The sequence below is a fragment of the Leopardus geoffroyi genome, chromosome B2, assembly GCF_018350155.1.
Source record: "Leopardus geoffroyi isolate Oge1 chromosome B2, O.geoffroyi_Oge1_pat1.0, whole genome shotgun sequence".
NCBI classification, from domain to species: Eukaryota; Metazoa; Chordata; class Mammalia; order Carnivora; family Felidae; genus Leopardus; species Leopardus geoffroyi.
Genome location: NC_059332.1, coordinates 49,877,962 through 49,896,730, shown reverse-complemented (window position 1 = coordinate 49,896,730; position 18,769 = coordinate 49,877,962). Strand labels below are relative to the sequence as shown.

General features: G+C 42.7%; 1 protein-coding gene across 2 annotated transcripts in view; it reads left to right on the top strand.

The window, feature by feature from the left end:
• Positions 1 to 6,826: 6,826 nt before the first annotated feature.
• The window catches only part of PKHD1 (PKHD1 ciliary IPT domain containing fibrocystin/polyductin), a 494,443-nt gene continuing 482,500 nt past the window's right edge, over positions 6,827 to 18,769 (top strand). For both annotated transcript variants that reach the window (XM_045498517.1, XM_045498518.1), the window contains exons 1-2: positions 6,827 to 6,981; positions 17,923 to 18,053. In XM_045498517.1, coding sequence (XP_045354473.1) covers positions 18,002 to 18,053 — 52 coding nt within the window. In that variant the 5' untranslated portion in view covers positions 6,827 to 6,981; positions 17,923 to 18,001. The remainder of the gene's footprint in view (positions 6,982 to 17,922; positions 18,054 to 18,769) is intronic.

Genomic DNA, 18,769 nt, shown 5'->3' with positions numbered 1-18,769 from the left:
CCTGTGTACCCTTCATCCGGCTTTCCCTAACTATAACATCATACATAACTATAGAACCTTTATAAAACTAGGAAATTGACATTGATATAATACTATTGATATAATTGATATATTGATATCTATTGACAATCTATTGACATTGATATAATACTATATTAACTTCAGCTGCACACTTTATTCACATTTAACCTGGACTGGATTTGTTTTAACAAATAGAAATAAGCTGCAAGCTATGAGATTTGCCTGAAGTGTTATTAAAAAACAACAAAAAAGATTTGATGAGCATGATTGAAGGCAGTGACTAGAGAAAAAGAAACCCATTTCACCTACATCAATAATGATGCATGCAGAGTTTAATACATCAGTAATAATTATTTAAATATTATTGGATTAAGTGTACAATGAAGAAATAAAGATTTAGTAAGTGTATATAATGAGGGGATCTTCTCAAGTCTCAGAGGAAATTTCTCTGTGGGATAGTCATTTGGAGATCTCAGGATGAGTAGGAATTAACAACTGGGTAAGGAATGTGGGACAGTTCTTAGTTCAGAGCTTAGAGGATCACGTGAGTGTTTATCCCTGGACTCACCTATTTCCAAGCTTTTAGGGCTGATTCTGGTTACCACCGCTGCATAGGAAACCACCCTACCATTGGTGGCATTGGCAGCCATTTTATTATATTCATAGATTCTGTGGATCAAGACTTTGGAAAGGGCATAGCAGGGAAGGCTTGTCTCTAATACATGATTTTTGAGACCTCAGATAGGAAGACACATGGTGGTGACTGGACGACTGGGGTCTGGAATGGTATGAAGGACCATTCACTCATGGGTGTGGTGTCTGAGGTTGCTAACTGGAGTACCGATGGGAGGTGTCTCTATGTGGCTTGGCTTCCTACGACCTGGCCAGGGTAGTTTGATTTCTGCTGGGGTGATTCAGAGCTCTGAGCATAAGTGTTCCAATACATGAGGCAAAACTGCATTGTGTTTTCTGACTTAGCCTTGTAAGTCAGGCAGCATCATTTCTGATACCGTCTGTTAGTTTTCAGTGAGTAACAAGCCCATCCAGCTTCAAGACGAGGGAGACATGGGCTCTCCTTCCAGTGAGATAGCTGACAAAGAATTTGTCATTTGACCATTTTAAAAAAATTGCCACATTCCATTATCTTCACAAATAGGCTATCTGAATGGTTTTCTTTAGATACATGAATAGCCTTAAGTCTTACTGAGTAATTTCATGCATTAACTTACTGTGAAATCTTCATTGTTTAATTCTGAAGGCAGTCTTATCTCTAGATTTTTAGAATCCCCTCCTTTTTATCACCTATATGTCCCTCATATCAGGTATCATACTCTGTGCTATTTTATCAGCTGTGCAACATTTGCCAGAGAAGGGGCAAACACTTTTTCCATTTTTAAAACAATTTCCTCTGAGATATAGAACTTGACTGTATCATAATATTCTGCTGCTAAAGCAAGCATTCAACTGGGCTGCAGAAATGTATGACTTCACTGTCAGTCATAATTTTAAAACTAAGTGTGAGATATACTTCTGAAATCTCAGCTGGGCTTCTGGACTCAGAGAGTAACATGGTATCAAACTGGAAAAAAATTAATTGCTTTTGTGTTGTTGCTCCCTGCTGGTATGATTTATTTTAAATTCTGCTGAACCCCCAGAGAAGGAGCTTTACTGTAATTCAGAAACTGACATATGCTGTTTTGCCCACATCTCTCACAGATGCTCCAAATTCAGAGCAAAGGATCGTTCTGCCATCTGAAAGACATTGGATATTGCAACATCTATTTTATCTGACATGACAAGCATCGAGTTACTCCACATAAGTGAATTTTATGAGCAACTGAAGTCTACCCGCTTTGAGTGCCAATGTGTTTCATAAAATGTTTAGTTTTTTTAGAATAAGATCTAACATGTATTATACTATTTCCCTGTTTTCTTGGAGGATGGTCAACCATTTTGGGACTTGTCCTGTGTTAGTTAGCAATGAAAGTATCCTTGGAAAAGTTCTTCCTAGTCAGGGTAAATTGGGAGAGGTGGCTATTCTACACTTAGATATGAACTTGATTTCACTTTCTTTCTTTCTTTCTTTCTTTCTTTCTTTCTTTCTTTCTTTCTTTCTTTCTTTCTTTCTTTCTTTCTTCCTTCCTTCCTTCCTTCCTTCCTTCCTTCCTTCCTTCCTTCCTTCCTTCTTTCTTTCTGTTTATTTAGTGTTGAGAGAGAGAGAGAGAGAGAGAGAGCAAGCATGGGAGGGGTAGAGAGAGAGGGAGACACAGAATCCAAAGCAGGCTCCAGGCTCTAAGCTGTCAGCACAGAGCCTGATCGCGGGGCTGGAACTCACTGACCACAAGATTATGACCTGAGCTGAAGGACGCTTAGCCAACTGAGCCATCCAGGCGCCCCAATTTCACTGCTTTCTGATTGCTCTGTTTTGTTGGTATGAGCCCAGCTGTGTTGAATGTTGTAATCCAATGGTGCCCTCGGGATGATTGAGGCATATAGCACCATGTCACTCCAGACACTATGATGTTAGAGTTGCTAGTCAGCTCTACTTGTCTGAGTGAGGAACTACCTACAGTTCGATGTTACTCCCAAGTGTGCAGGTTTTGTAAATTGTTTTCATCTGCGCCCCCCCAGGGGCCTTGCTGGTTTTCAGGACTCATGTCAAAATGATGAAGGTCACCACAGTTTAGCTTCTGGATAAGTGGGGTCATTATTACCAAAATAATTTGATGAGCAAAACTGATTCAGGACAGAGGCAGTAATGACAAATTACTTCTGAGTAATTTTATTTAGTGGGAAAGAAAACTTGTCTAAAGAAATTATGAAGCATGCATTTCATCCATAGTTTAGACCCTCTGGTAGAGCAGATTTGTTTCCCTGCCAAATCTGAGTGCAGGTATCCATTGTCTTAGGGATTTCAATTTAATTAGGAGTATGATATTAAACCAGAGAGAATATCACTGCTTTAGTTTTGTTTCTCCATGAAAAAAGGGATACTAGGAATCCTTGAGAAGGAAGGAGGACCAGCTGGGTCTTTATTATACAGGTGAAAGGGGAATTGCCTGGCGAGGATTCTGACAGCACAGAAGCAGCATACATGGGCCATAGCTCCATGGCTGGTCACACAGGATGTGGTCTCTGGAGAATTAGAGCTTCAGGGATCCTCCTTCTCATCTTACTTCATCTAAGTAAGAGAAAGTTCTCACTTAAACAAAGGGGTCGTATTAATGTCCTGCTCCAAGGTCTGCCTCTGCCTTCTATCAGAAATATGTCTATAATTTGAAGAGCATACAAAAAAAATTTGATGGAGAGAAAGCAAAAAAGCAAAATGCATTGAGCCTTCTGAGTTTCCATTTAAAACCTAGTTTTGGCTTACATGGTCTTCATCTACTCGGTGTTCTTTCTCAGATGGATGTCCAAGATATATAAGGTACAGTGTAAAATGCTCTGGGGTACAGAGAAGTAAAAATAATTCTTTTCCTTAAGAAATGCAGCATCTATGGGAGCCTGGGTGGCTCAGTCAGTTAAGATTCTGACTCTTGATTTTGGTTCAGGTCATGATCTCATAGTTTGTCAGTTCAAGCCCCACGTTGGGCTCTTACAGCACCAAGCCTACTTGAGATTCTTTCCCTCCCTCTCTCTCTACTTCCCCCCTGCTTGCACTCTCTCTCTCTCAAAATAAATAAATAAACTTAAAAAAAAAGAGAGATGCAGCATCCAGTTTGGAAATGACATGTATAACTCAAATGATGCCAGGCATTACCAGCCTGTATTTATTCGTTAAGTCACATTTACAATAGCATCCAATTTTTAAAAAATATACTTTATTATCAAATTGGTTTCCATACAACACCCAGTGCTCATCCCAACAAGTGCCCTCCTCAATGCCCATCACCCATTTTCCCCTCTCCCTCACCCCCCATCAACCCTCAGTTTGTTCTCAGTATTTAAGAGTCTCTTATGGTTTGCCTCCCTCCCTGTCTGTAACTTTTTTTTCCTCCTTCCCCTCCCCCATGGTCTTCTGTTGTTTCTTAAGATCCACATATGAGTGAAAACATATAGTATCTGTCTTTCTCTGACTGACTTATTTCACTTAGTACAATACCCTCCAGTTTTTGATGACTTAGAACTCTACATTTTCCCATTTGGGAACTTAGCTGTGTCTTAGAGTGTCTGTATCAGTTAGGGTTCCAGTAGGAAGCAGATGGAACATTCAGGCTGAAAAATTAATAAAGGGACTATTCTAAGAGTTGTGGCCAAGGTTTAGGAAAAGCAGAAAGGGGTGGCGGCAAGGGAGAAGTGCCGAAGAGAGAAAATGGGGATGAACTGGGAAGGCTGGGAGAGCTCTCAGACTAACCCCAAGTGAAGGAGAAGTCAGTAGAAGCATCCTAGGATACTATGTAGTCTAAGGAAGGTTCTGCAAGTTTGTTGGAGAGTCTTCAAGCTGAAGTCTTCATGAGAGGGGTCCTGTGTCTTACTATTCCTGTCCTATTCACTCCTTAGTTGGGAGCAGCCTGTAGAGTATGGCCTAGGCCAAATGTGGTGATGAACTTCAGAGCACAACAGCTAGACCCTTATTGATTCTGCTTTCCATAATTGGGGATCTGTTAGGTGTATTCCCATACACCTCCCTCCCCCCTTTTCCCAAAGGTGCTAGTCCCCAGGAATTCAGAGTGGTGTTAGAATCCAAGAGAAAAGGGTCAGAGAATAACTTTCTCCTTTGATCTCCCTGAGTTTGCTTCATAGGCTCCAGCAATAATTTTTGTGCCAAGATTTCATGTACTCTCATAGAAATAGCTTCCTGTGGAATAGTGTCAATGTTTGGGGGTGGGCATGGCTGCCTGTGTTGTGGTGGTGGTGGGGAACTGTGGTCAGACTTCCTTCTGAGGAGCATTTGTCTTTATCATTGAGTCAGAGACCTGAGTTCAAGACTTTATTTAGGTTTTCTATATGAGAGGGAATTTGGAGTATGATTAGATATCTGGAGGTCAAACTTAGATCTGTACCTATATTTGGGGGTCTTGAGGTGGATGAGGGGAAGGTGGATGAAGGGGATGAGGTGGAAGACGGGAATACTTGAGGCTCCCCAAGCTTCCAGGTGACATACCATTCCCTGTAGAGTTCTACAACTTCTCCTTTTAGGCCTTGGAGCAGTAAGTGGCTCATTCCTTTTTCATTTCTTTAACAATAGAGCTTGATCACCTACCAAGAAGTTCCTAGAGCACAGAAGCCAAACCCATTAGGATTCTTTTGGTCAAGAACAAAGAGACAAATCTACCCATAAGAAAACTGGGGTGCTTTTGGATAAAATCTTGACAGCTAGGCTGGCAAAAAGAATTATAAATATCCATTATATGCTATTTACTCAAGGATGGATGAGATTAAGTTCTGGAAACCTTTGGCTTAAGTAACAAGAAATAAAACATGAGCTACGTCTTTATCAGGAGACTTGACTACACTATAATAATATAATCTGATCATGTTTCTCTCCCCCTTCCAGACAACAAGCACTGTGCTATATTTTTAAAAAATAATGTTGAATCAGCTAAGTGATTCATGAATATGATTTCCTTTACAAAAATAAAAAAATACCAATAATTTTGAAATCACCTTTGATTATCTTCCCATACCTGGTCTGTCCTTTCCTCCCCACTACTTATGCACCAGGCACACAGTGTGGCTCGGACGGTGTTTGTTGACCTGTGTTGGGGGGGATCCAGGTGGAAACTGAGGTTCAGCAGGCAGGCAGGCAGGCAGCATGGCAGAGTGGTTGATTCTGTACCTGCCCAGCCTGGTCAGGCACCCTGTCTCTACACTGGTGGCTGCAGCATGAAGAAGAGCATCTTGCGTGTTGCTGGTGGCAAGCTCTGATACACACAGATTTGGTATGACCTCCAGTACTTTTTAAAGGATAGGTTCACTATTATCATCAGAGTTGTGCTGTATCTCCATGTATTAAATCTGGTCTTATTGAGGTTACTTCCTACGTCTGCTGATAGTCCTTTGAGGTGGACACTCAGGGCTATCAATTTCTACTGGAAAGGCTCCTCTCCCAGTGGAAAGGGTGGGAAAAGATGAGAATTACTTCTGGTCAGGAACCACTGGGCATAGACTGACATGATCAGAAAGCTGGTGATGTAAATTGGAATGGATGATGGGACAGAGACAAAGAAGTCAGACATGAACCAATGGAAAAGGTGGCTGGTGTTGACCTTCTGGGTCTGCTTGATCTCTGATTATCAAGAGAGTCAAACCAATGACTGACACCCATGGTCTAGGTCCTACTAGAAGGTGATGAGTAAAAGTCAAGGACCTCTTCTTGGTCAAGAAAGCAAGGTCAGGAGGGAGGGAAGAAAGTAAAAAAAACAAAGAGGGCTAGTGGGCTTTTTCTTAGCAAGACTTTGAAGTCACTTCCTTTATCTGCTTCTTTAGACCCACCCCTGTAGTGAGAGTATCAGCCCAGAACTTACCAGTCATTCTTGTTAATGAAGAGACTGGTCATGAATGGGGACCCGCTTTCCAGTGGCCCTTTGTCCTGGGCCCTGTGTTTGGTCACTGACTTATTAGCAAATTCTTTCAATCACTGAATGCCTGTTTGTCTCACAGGGTGGATCTTTACTTAAAATTCTTGTTTGGGCACATGCAGTAAGTGGAGAAAAATGTAAGACATTCTTTCTTTGGTCATTAATAAAAGACCCAGAGGAAAAAGCCTAAGTAGCTTTTGTTAATCATTAAACTTGCCCTATGGTCAGCTCTGAACTTCTACTTTGGCGCATGTTTGGCCAGAACACAAACAAGTTAGGTGAGTTACAGTCCAACATGAGTGAGTTACCTGCACGGTAGCTAAGGGCTGGACTCTAACCAGATAACACAGCCATCGGTGCTTGTCAAGAAAGAAACAAGATCATTTAGAAAGGAAAGATAATTTCTCCCTTGAGTCACAACGGGACAGGAACAGAAAAGGTACCGTTTGATTCAGAAATGTCTCTGCCCTCTCTTTTCTAGGTATTATGCCCCTTGCCAATGTTGTGGTGAACAAAAGGAAATGGACGGTCTGTATTAGCAACCTTGCCACTCTGTCTCTGAATTCTCAGGGAGGGGAAGCTTATCGGGGAGGGAGGAAAAGAGGAAGCAGAGGAATGAGAGCAGAGAGAGGCAGGAGGTGAGAGGAGACTTGACCAAATGCACACCACTCTCCTCTGGTTGGAAATTCTCTGGTTAAAAGAATTAAGTGGAGGCTGAGTTTATCCTTAGGAAGAATTAGTGGATTAATCATGTTAAGAAAAAGTATACTTATTGATTCGATTGCTCTATTCTAGAGGAAACGGTGCAGGTCTGAGCATAGAATTTTAAGAAAACCAACGTGTAAGTAAATATTACTTATATTGTCTCAAGCTGGGGAGCAAGCATTGAAATGAAATATTAAAATCATGCAGCCAGACTGAAAATTGACTCTTCTGTGCTGAGGATATTCTGTAGGGTGTAACAGGCAAGTCAAATCCTGTTCTTTGGATGGAGTAGCAAATACTCTTGGGTACCTTTCCCTATGCAGTAGATGTATTTTGGAAAATTGAATGTTTTAAAATTGAATCTTCTTCCAAATAGATGTAAAAATGTAGAGAATTTTGCAACTTACAGGAAAACATGTTGAATCCACTGAGACATGACAGATCTCCTTTCATAAATGCAAGTGGCTTCCATCCCTACTTCATCTGCTAAGGACTTGAAGGCATATACTCAGATTGTCTCTGTTTCCTGAGCTCCTAGCACAGGGCCCCGCATGTACTAGGAATATAATAAATGTTTGTGGAGTTTAATTAAATATAGATGATTTTATATATTGGATTATCTTAATCAAGACATACCTAAAAGATACTTTATTCTAAGTTTCATGCGGATATTCTTTTTTCTGGGAGTTTATTATGGCTTTTATATTTTCTGAAATGACGTAAGTATTTTTGCTAGTCTGTTTTCTTAAAAATATAAATTAAATGTATATTTAGTGATATATACATATACTTAATTCTGTAAATTTTGTAACTCTTATTATTATTTAAAAAAAATTTACTTTAATTCCATATAGCTAGCATGCAGTGTTATATTAGTTTTAGGAATATAACATAGTGAGTCAACAATTCTATAGATTACTCAGTGCTCATCAAGATGAGTGCACTCTTAATCCCTATCACCTATTTTACCCATTCCCTCACCCATCTCCCCTCTGGTAAAGATCAGTTTGTTGCCTATAGTTAAGAGTCTTTTCTTTGGTTTGCCTAATTTTTTTGCCTTTGTGCATTTGTTTTGTTTCTTAAATTCCACGTATGAGTGAAATCATATGGTATTTGTCTTTCCCTGACTGGCTTATTTTGCTTAGCATTAATGGATGGATCTACTCTCTAGATCCATCCATGTTGTTGTCAATGGCAAGATTTCATTTTTTTTTATGGTTGAGTAATATTCCATTGTATACGTGTATATACCACATCTTCTTGATCCATTCATCTATCGAGGGACACTTGGGCTGCTTCCATATTTTGGCCATTGTAAGTAATGCTGCAATAAACATAGGGGTGCATATATCCTTTCAAATTAGTGCTTTTGTATTCTTTGGGTAAAAGCCCAGTAGAAGTTTTTAACTTTTAGAACATTTCATAGCCAGTATTTTTCAAAGAATTTTGTCTGTGCCCTCTGACTTGGGGGTACCAAGGAGGAGCTCGGCAGCTTCTCCAGAACAGGCATCAGGACATTATCCAAGGCATTTGGCTCTTTAGCTGAGCTTCCATAGATTCTACTCATCTCTCATGTGTCAAAGTCATTTCCTTCAGGTTAGATAAACCAGGCATAGAGTTTTTAAATATATATTCACCGATTAGAATTTACTAAATACTGTGTGGGACCTTTGCACAGAGATGGTTGTAGAAATAGAAGACCAGGCTCTGGACTTGAGGAACAGATAATTTAAAAGAATAAGCATATATGCACTACGTGGTCCAGGCTGCTCAGGACATAATGTTCAGAGAGGAAAGGGCAACAAGAACTGGAATGGCTGGATGTTGGAGGAGGTCATTGAGATGACATGACCACTGGTTAACCAGAGCTGGACACGGACAATCAGAGCCTCCTCACCCTCTCCCCTGTCCCCCTGTTTCCACAGCATGAGATGTTTTAGAGGAGACAACCCTGAGATAGTGATGTGTTGTTGAGACTATCTGGACAGTATGTGTGACTAAGCTCGGTTAAACCCTCTATTTGGACTTTTAAGATTCTGCAGGCAGGGGTCGAGATCTACTCCTCTTGAGGCTGCTCAAGACAAGCCTCATATGTAGATTCCCTTGCTTCCTAAACCTGCTGTCTCCCACCTGAAGTGGCCTGCCTCTTTCTTCGGTCTCTCCCTGAACTTTGAGTTATGGGGGCCAGTTTGCAAGACCACAATTGGCTATCCAGCCAGGAGACCAAAGAAAAGGTATCTGCAAGCAAAATTCTGGATTGACCAGTGACCTCTAAGCAGGGAGGGGTGGCTTGTATGGTAGATGCTTGTGGACCACCATAGGAGTACAGGGACACCAGAAAACACCAGCTGGACTAATGCACCTGTTGGAGAAACTGAACAGAGTACACTGTGGCAGAGAAGGGGAATGCATATCTCCTGCAGTGGGCTGTCCTCTGCCATTGGTGGTTTGGCCAGACACTGATGCCCAGCTACAGGCTGAAGCTCAGGTTAGAAAGTTGGAAGCAGAGCTGAGATTGAAGAAGGACATGCAGGTATCCACCACTCTGCTGGTTCTGGGGCTGGTAGACAAAGTGGGAGAGCAGGAGGAGGAGTTGAAGAACTTTGTGAGCCATGTTTCAAAGCTAGGAAGGCACAAAATGTCCTGGATTCAGATCCCAGCACATATGACAGTGCCTGATTGGGATGTGAGGAAGTGGAATCCCTGGGGAAGTGAGGAGAGCAAAGAGGAGGATGTTGAGGGGATTGTTGTGAAATGGACAAAGGACGCTGTGTCATCTCATCCCTAATACAAAGAAGAACAAAAGCACAGCAATGGCAAGCCCAGCTGGTGGGGCAGCCTCCAGTTCAGGAAACATTCACGAGAGAATATACTCCTGCTGAACTTACTGATACAGTTGCCAAAATCCAGCAAAAGGTCAGGGTGAGTATCTGGGCATGGTTAGTGATGCTGTGAGATGGACAAAAGGGTTCATGTAGCTTCTCTGACCAGGCCCAGGAGGCAGAGAAGATAGCAACGTCACCACATATCTGCCCTCCAGTATACCTGCACGGTGCTCAGGGGTTCAAAGGACTCACTTCTTTACATATTGGATTATTCTAGCCTGCAGGGAGGCTTGGCCCAAGAAGGGGGGCTCTCCTGAGCACATGGGTCTGTGGAAATAGATAGAGGGGGCACAACAAATTCTTAGGGAATTGGAAATGAGATAGTAAATCTATGCCCTTGTCTTTGAAGGCACATTTGCTGCAAAAATGAAAGCCAAGATATTCCAGTGTGCCCTCACTCCTGGTATGGGTTGCTGAGATCCATGCTGAGTCCAAGTGTGGACATTTATGATGTTGGGCAAGCCATTGCTGATCTAGGTGAAACTTACAAATCATGGGAATTGGTATGGGCTGTGGGAAACACCTGAGACAGAGGGGGAACTCAAAAAGCCAAAAAGTGGGGCACCTGGGTGGCTCAGTTGGTTGAACATCTAGCTTCAGCTTAGGTTATGATCTTGCAGTTCGTGAGTTTGAGCCCCACGTTGAGCTCACTTCTGTCAGTCTGCCAATGCAGAGCCTGCTTTGGATATTCTGTCCCCTCTCTCAGCACCTCCCCTGCTTGCACTCTCCCCACCAAAAAATAAAAAGCCTAAAAGCTATTGCAACTGGCTGTAAAAGATCTGATCAAAGTAATGAGGATGCAGCCTTGGTTTGATGTCCTTGCTGTCAGGACTCCACCTGAAAAGACAGACTGGCAACCCAATGCTGTGTTGGTTGGCCTATGGAAAACCTTAAAACCTGAACAACAGTTCAGACCAGCTCCATTTGCCCCTGCCATCCCTGTTGCCCCACCTTCTCTAGCAGGGGCCTCGGGGATACAGTCCTATTTGGGGTGGGTGCCTCCCACAACTTCCATATAGAATGCAGCCCAAGATTGCCTCTAGGTGAGGGTCATTGAAGGAGGTCAGAGGTCTCATGTGCTGTTTACTATTCACTGGTTCCCCGGAAATTAGCAAATGGTAGCTCTGGTGGACACTGGAGCTAAGTGCACTCTAATGCATGGTCACCCTCAGAAGTTTTCTGGCTCCCTCAGCACCATCGATGGTCACAGATGATAAACATATGTCAAGGAGGTACACTACAATTGGGCACTACAGTTGCCCAATTGACACTACAATTTGGGCACTCCCCGACAAGAATATAAGGTTTTTATTTCTTCAATGCCAGAGGATATATTGGACATTGATGTCCTACAAGGTCAAACTCTGCAAAACTTAATCGGTGAATTCTGCCTCTAGGTTACAGTAATCAAACCAGTGCTGAGGAGAAACACTAGCTGGGTATCAGGAAGTCCACCACCCCCTCGAAGAATGCTAAGTGTCAAACAATATTTGTGTCAAACAATTGTCAAATTGCTTGGGAGACACAAGGAAATAGGAAAACTATCCAAGAACTGCACCGAGTGGGTATTGCAGGCCTTGCCCATAATTCTTTCAACAGAGGGGTATGGCGAGTAAAAACGTCAGATGGCTAGGAATGCAAGCTGATGCAGCCACTCTGGAAAACAGTATGGAGGTTCCTTAAAAAACTAAAAATAGAACTACCCTATGACCCAGCAATTGCACTACTAGGCATTTATCTACGAGATACAGGTGTGCTGTTTTGAAAGGACACGTGCACCCCCATGTTCATAGCAGCACTATCAACAATAGCCAAAGTATGGAAAGAGCCCACATGTCCATCGATGGATGAATGGATAAAGAAGATGTGGTGTATATATACAATGGAGTATTACCTGGCAATCAAGAAGAATGTAATCTTGCCATTTGCAACTATGTGGATGGAACTGGAGGGTATTATTCTAAGTGAAATTAGTCAGTCAGAGAAAGACAAAAATCATATGACTTCACTGATATGAGGACTTTAAGAGACAAAACAGATGAACATAAGGGAAGGGAAACAAAAATAATATAAAAACAGGGAGGGGGACAAACGAGAAGAGACTCATAAATATGGAGAACAATCTGAGGGTTACTGGAGGGGTTGTGGGAGTGGGGATGGGCTAAATGGGTAAGGGGCACTAAGGAATCTACTCCTGAAATCATTGTTGCATGCTAACTAATTTGGATGTAAATTAAAAAAAAAAGTCAGATGGCTCATGGAGGATGATCATAGGGTCCAAAAATTGACTAATGTGGTGCCCATCACTTATGCATATGGCTGTGCCCAACATTGCTACCATTGTAGATGCCTTGGACACAATCCTATGAATGTACCATCCTATGCCAGACTAGCAAATGCCTTTTGCAGTATACCACTGGCTACTGAGTCACAAGATCAATTTTGCCTTCATGTCAGAGGGGCAAAATGGACAATTCAGGTGCTTCCCCAAGGCTACCTACACGGCTCCACAATATGTTACCAGATGGTAATAGGAGACCTGTCCCTGTTCTCCTTCACATCAATAAAATGGGCCCATTACATTGATGAGATAGAATATTAACATGTGAAGACTAGTCCCTGCTGCAGAACACTTTGTAGGCTTTGCTAAAACATCTGTGCAGGAGAAGACGGGCATTGAACCCACAGAAAATTCAGGGCCAAGGCACTGCCACGAAGTGTTTGGTTGTTTAGTTGGATAAGATGCGTGTCATCCCAGAAGCTAGGATTGATAAGGTGCGAGGCTATCTAACCCCTAAGAATATGAAAGAGATGCAAGCCTTTGTATGGGTTTGGAGGTTTATTCTGTACCTGGTACCGTGCCTCCACCCCATACTCCACTTAGTAAAGAAAGGGCACATATAGAACTGGGGATCAAAACAACAACCTGCCTTTGAGAAAGCGAAAATATTAGTAAAGGAGATTAAAGCTCCGGGCCTCTCCCAAGCAGGGCTACCATGTCTGTGACTCCACAAGGTATGGGCTGGGCACTATAACAGAGACAACCAAAGGACAGAGTACCCCTAGGGTTTTAGTCCCAGCTCTAGAAGGGGGTAGAAATCCAATATGCTCCTATAGAACAACGGCTCCTAGCAGTATTCCCAGTGTTCCTCCTGGTAGAGTGTCTCATGAAGGAACAGCATATCATGATAGAAACTTCTCCTCCCATCAAGAGATGTGTTAAAAATATGTCCCACTGACCCACCTCTGCCATGGCCAACCCCCCCACTTTGACTAAGTGGCTTGGCTATTTGCAGCAGAGGAGAGAGAGCCCACTGTCTCAAAAATGTGGGTGCTATTAGCCCATGTTGAGTATGTAGATCCTCCAGATGCTCCCACCCCTCTTCCTGTGGTAGCCCCTGAGGCCCTGGCAGCCTATAGAGAGGAAATGGGGGAAATTCCTACCCATGCCTGGTATAGAGATGGGTCTAGTCAGGGCAACCTTCTATATGTACTGCAATTACCATTCAGACCAACACCAACACCATGTGGATCAAAGTAGGAACGAACCTCAACAGCCAATGGGCTGAACCCTGTGGTTTGGCTGGTGATCACTAATGCATCCTGCCTGTTAACCCTTTGCACTGACAGTTGGACTTTACTACAGAGATGAACCCTATGGCTTAAATAATTGGAAGCCAAAGGATAGATATTCATGAATAAGTCCTTGAGGGGTCAGGATATGTAGAAAGACATTTTGGTCCATCAGCAAGAGCCTGAAGTAGTCCTCACTATCTTCCACATCCCAGATTGTAAGGTACTGACACCCTGTTGCAATCTGGGAAGCTGAAGCCCTAGCCCAGGTACAAACCCTAGCAACTGATCCATCAGTAGATAAAGCAGATTGGACACATATGAAGAGAGGTCACAGCAGCACCCAAATAAGATGGCATATGGCCAAGGATATCATATTGCCCCCAAAATACAGTGACTAGGTTAATGCACTAACATCATGTCTGTTCTAAACAACATCCAAGGCCATTACCAAAGGAGTCTGGGGCCATCCACTGGAGTTCCCAACTAGTGATGGAGCCTGAAGCCTGCTTTGGATTCTGTGTCTCCCTCTCTCTCTGTCCCTCCCCTGCTTGTGTGTGCGCGCGTTCTCTCTTTCAAAAATAAATAACTAAACTTAAAACAACAACAACGACAACAAAGAAAAACAAAAATCAAAGGTCATGATGTAAAAGACTGGGCAAAACAACATGGCAGTGAATGTAGATCCCATCTCCCCTTATAACCTGCAAGCAACCAGGTTGGTAGAATGAAAAAATGTAATATGAAAGCAGTAGATTAAATTACTAACAAGTAAAATAATTGGGCTGGATGAGCTAAAATACTCTTCCAGACTTTAATACATTCAAATGAAAAATCAGTAGGGACCATTACCCCATATACCAGATTGGGGACTCCTAGTAAAACACTAAAAATGGCAATGATATGAAGTCGTGAAAAACAGCCATTGCCCCAACTCTCACTATGGATCACTGTGCAATGCTGCTGAGAACACCAAGGCCCATCATACCTGGGAAAGGCATTATCTGTTGGAGTTTGCAATGGGATGTCGTGCCAGAATGTGTGAATTACTTCACATCCCTGGTAAAAGGGAACTGCTCAGTCTCCTCTGGGATCCGGTTGTCCTGCTGCAAGCTGGACCTGTTGAAATGTACTATGCCTGAAATGGACTGTGCATCATTGAAAGAAGGAGAAGGTGAAGGTCTTGATATGGCATATGCTCCCCCCAGTTCATCTCCTCTCCCTTGCCTCTCCTGGCCCACATGTATGGCATGCACAACCAGGTCAGGTGCCTAAAGCTGCCAAACTCCCCCTCCTCAAGGCCAGGTGGGTGTGTTCTGTTTTCAACTGGTACAATTTGGCCACCGTCTTTGTCCCTCCATTGGCCTGTAGGATGTCATGGCACACACAGACGCCCTTACTGCATTCACCCACCAAGCCTTAAACGATAGCCAGCAAAAGTCTGTCCTTACCAAATACACAAATGTCTCTAATGAGAAAAACTATCCTCCAACATAGGACGGCTTTGGACATTATTATTGCCTCTAAAAGAGGCACCTGTGCCAGAATGTTGTCTGTTCACACCTGTTGAATCTGCTAATTAAATCACAAAAACACAAGTGAATGCCCTGAGTGATTTTGATGAGGGAGCATAAGGCAAGTTGATTGGCCGCAAACACCACCTCCCACTCCCAGGTGGGATATGTGTGATATTCCTAGGCACTCCTGGCTGCCCAAGAACAAAGGAAAGGGGAACAACAAATGATAAACTGGTAGAGATCACAGTCCTGCAGGACCTAACTTTCTGTCACCCCTCCATAGAGATATGTGAAACAAAGGCAGAAGCAAACGGCAGATAGAATTCAATTCCCTTGTAATCTGTAGCCCATTGACAAATACTTGAGGCTGGCAGAGTAAAATGTTTCTCCAGGAACTCCTTACTGTCTTCCTGTTAATTAATGCTTTGCTAGAGGGAAAAACAACTTTAGCTTGACAATAGCTAGGCCTCCAGTATCCGGTGAGGCTTCTTTAGCATATGAAAACCTCACTAAAAACTTCCCCTGGACTTTACCTTCCCCAACCCCATAGATATAACCAGTCTTTCCTCATGGTCCCAGGGCAGCAATTTCTGCCCACGGTCCTGCCCCCTGCTTCAATAAGTCACCTTTTTGCACCAAAGATGTCTTCAAAAATTCTTTCTTGGTCGTGGGCTCCGGACCCCATGAACCCTACTATCACCCCCAAAAACCTCATCAGTTTGACCCCCAGCCTTGGAGACTTGGTAAATGAACGGTTTAGATCATGGGACTCTTGATGGGAAAAAATGTTACTTATAATGAGGATCATTATCTTAATCTATGTATTCTTTTGCATGTGCCTATAGTGTTGCTGAGGTATCTGCCTCTAAATGCAGCCAAGTGGCTGTCAAATGAGCCACCTCCGTGCTGGTGAAAGCCCTTGCTGACCACTCTGGGCACAGCAGAAGAGGGCGCAGGTGAGATTGCATACAATGGTTAAGAGGAGGGATCATCGAGAGGTCATGACCTCCAGTTGACCCGAGAGCTGACCTGGAGGCTCCTTTTCCCTCCCCCTGTGCTTGAAATGTACACTCTTCCCACTTGTCTGAGAGAGACCACCGGACACAGCTTTGAGAGAGCACTGTGGTGCTGAGACTACCTGCCTGGTATATGTGTTTGAACCCGGTTGAGGCCTCTATGAAACGTTTAAGATTCAGGCAGGCAGATGTAGAGATTTACTCATCCTGAGGGTGCCCAAGACAACCCTGTAGGTAAGTTTCCTTGCTTGTTGAGCCTGCTGCCTTCCAATCTGGAGTGGTCTGTCTGCCTCTTTCCTTGGTCTCTCCTTGCCTTCTGTGGAATGGAGCAGCATAGGAACCAACACGGGGGACAGATACCACAGAGGAGGCAGCTCCTGAGCTGGGCCGTGAAGGAAGGCCAGCTTTTCATTACGCAATGAGAGAGTTTGGGGAGTGTAGAAAGCCGCCCTCAGGAGCCAAGAAAGGGGCTGACCTGATGAAGGCTTGTCTGAGAGGTGGTGAGGGGAACTGTCAAGTGCCGAGAAGGGTTCGTTCGGTTTGGAGAGCCATGCCAGGGAAAGCTGGGAAGGTAGGGGGCCAGATCATGGCCAGACTGAAAAGTCAGAGACAGGGCTTTGAATTGGAAATAGAGAGCCCTTGAAAAGAAAACATTTGTGGGGTATCTCCTTCATGTTAGGCCCTGTGTTAATATCTTTGCATATAGCACCTCAGTTAATCTTGATAAAAATCCTGAGAAGTATTCTTAGGGTCATTTTAGTAGTGGTGGAGGTTTTGCTTTGAATTAAAAAAGCATTGAGCAGAAAAATGGCACAGTAAAGGACAGGGTTTAAGGAAGATAGGTCAGCTAAGCTGGGCCTGTGGAATGGGGTAGAGAGACCTTGAAATCATGGGGTCTAGTTTGGAGGCTCCAGCTTTTTCTTCCTCCATTTCTTTCTTCCCTTTCTCCTCTGCTGTGAGGACGAGACCGTTTTCCCCAAATTCCCATTAGTACCATTTTTTCAACCCAGTACCATACTTAACATTTGCTTTGTTAAGCTTTTTACTTTTTTGTGTTGATTGGTTTCCTGGAGGACTGAGACTTTTTTTTTTTTTTAATGTCTATTTATTTTTGAGAGAGAGATATAGACAGCAAGCAGGGGAGAGGCAGAGAAAGAGGGAGACACAGAATCCAAAACAGGCTCCAGGCTCCGGGCTGTCAGCACAGAGCCTAACGCAGGGCTCGAACCCATGAATTGTGAGTTTATGACCAGAGCTGAAGTTGGACGCTTAACCACTGAGCCACCCAGGTGCCCCTGAGACTCTTTTAGAAACAAAACAAAACAACCTACCCTACCCCTCACACCACAACTACCATTAACTTGTATCTTGATATCTAGAATTTAGTATTTTTTTAAATTAAGCTTTTCTGTAATGAGTTATTGAAAGAGGCTATCAGTATTTACCCAGCTTAAATATGCATAAAATAAGTTGGTAAGAAAGGGGGAGGAGGTGAAATAGTGATGATTTTATATGAGATTCTTAGAGTACTCTTTTCTCCTGAGCTTGGGAGGATAGTGGGTCGATTCGAAGACTCTAGGGCCATGTAGGTATCACTTCCTCAATTCCCCAAGTTTTGGCCCCATAAAGTAGTAGTATGTAAGTAAAAAATGATAGTAATTTGTCATTTTATTTTTTTATAAAGCACAAAAGCTATGCTGCTCCAACAAAACTGAATATGCTTTCAATATCTGAGCAATTTTGAAAGGATTTAAGTGGACAGGATGACTGGCTGGCTGATCTCTCTGATGAGTGCTGAAATACTACTTTTGGCAGGTGAGTAGGATGTGTTTCGAAGGGATTATAGATAGAGCACAACAAGTTGCCTTGAGAACTATTTTATTGATACTTAAAATATTATCTGGGGAAAGTCTTCAAGTGTCTGCTCTGGGTATAAATTTTCTCTGCTTAAAAATTATTTTTTTCTGCTTAGTAGGCTATATATTAAATAGCTATGAATATATGTATATATTCATATATATATTTACATATATATTCATATATACACATATATAGTCATATACATATTCACATATACATTCATATATATATGAATTAATGGCCAATGGAGGTTGCTGTCATAATCTAGAGCTTCTAATAGTAATTTATAACCTTCTTTTTAGAATCCATTTTTGAGCCATGTGATGTAATTCTTTTTAGATTTATTGCTTTATCTTCCCAAAGGGAATAGTTTATCTTGTCTTAGCAGTTAATAACTGCTTGTATTAAACTCTTCTTTCCTCAAATCATGTCTCTAATTTTCTCTGTGAGTTTGCTTACCTTTGGTATCTTTTTATGGTATTTGTTTTTGGTCTGCTTTAGGTAGAAGTATCTAATACACTTTTGAGGGGGAAGCATGGGTTGGCCTGGCTGGGACTGCTGTGAATAATTGTGTTGATGTGATTGATTCCCCACCATCCTCGGTTGTGCATTATGCCACCTACATAAATGTACATGGAAGCCCTGGGCTACCCAGGGTTAGCATGGCCTGG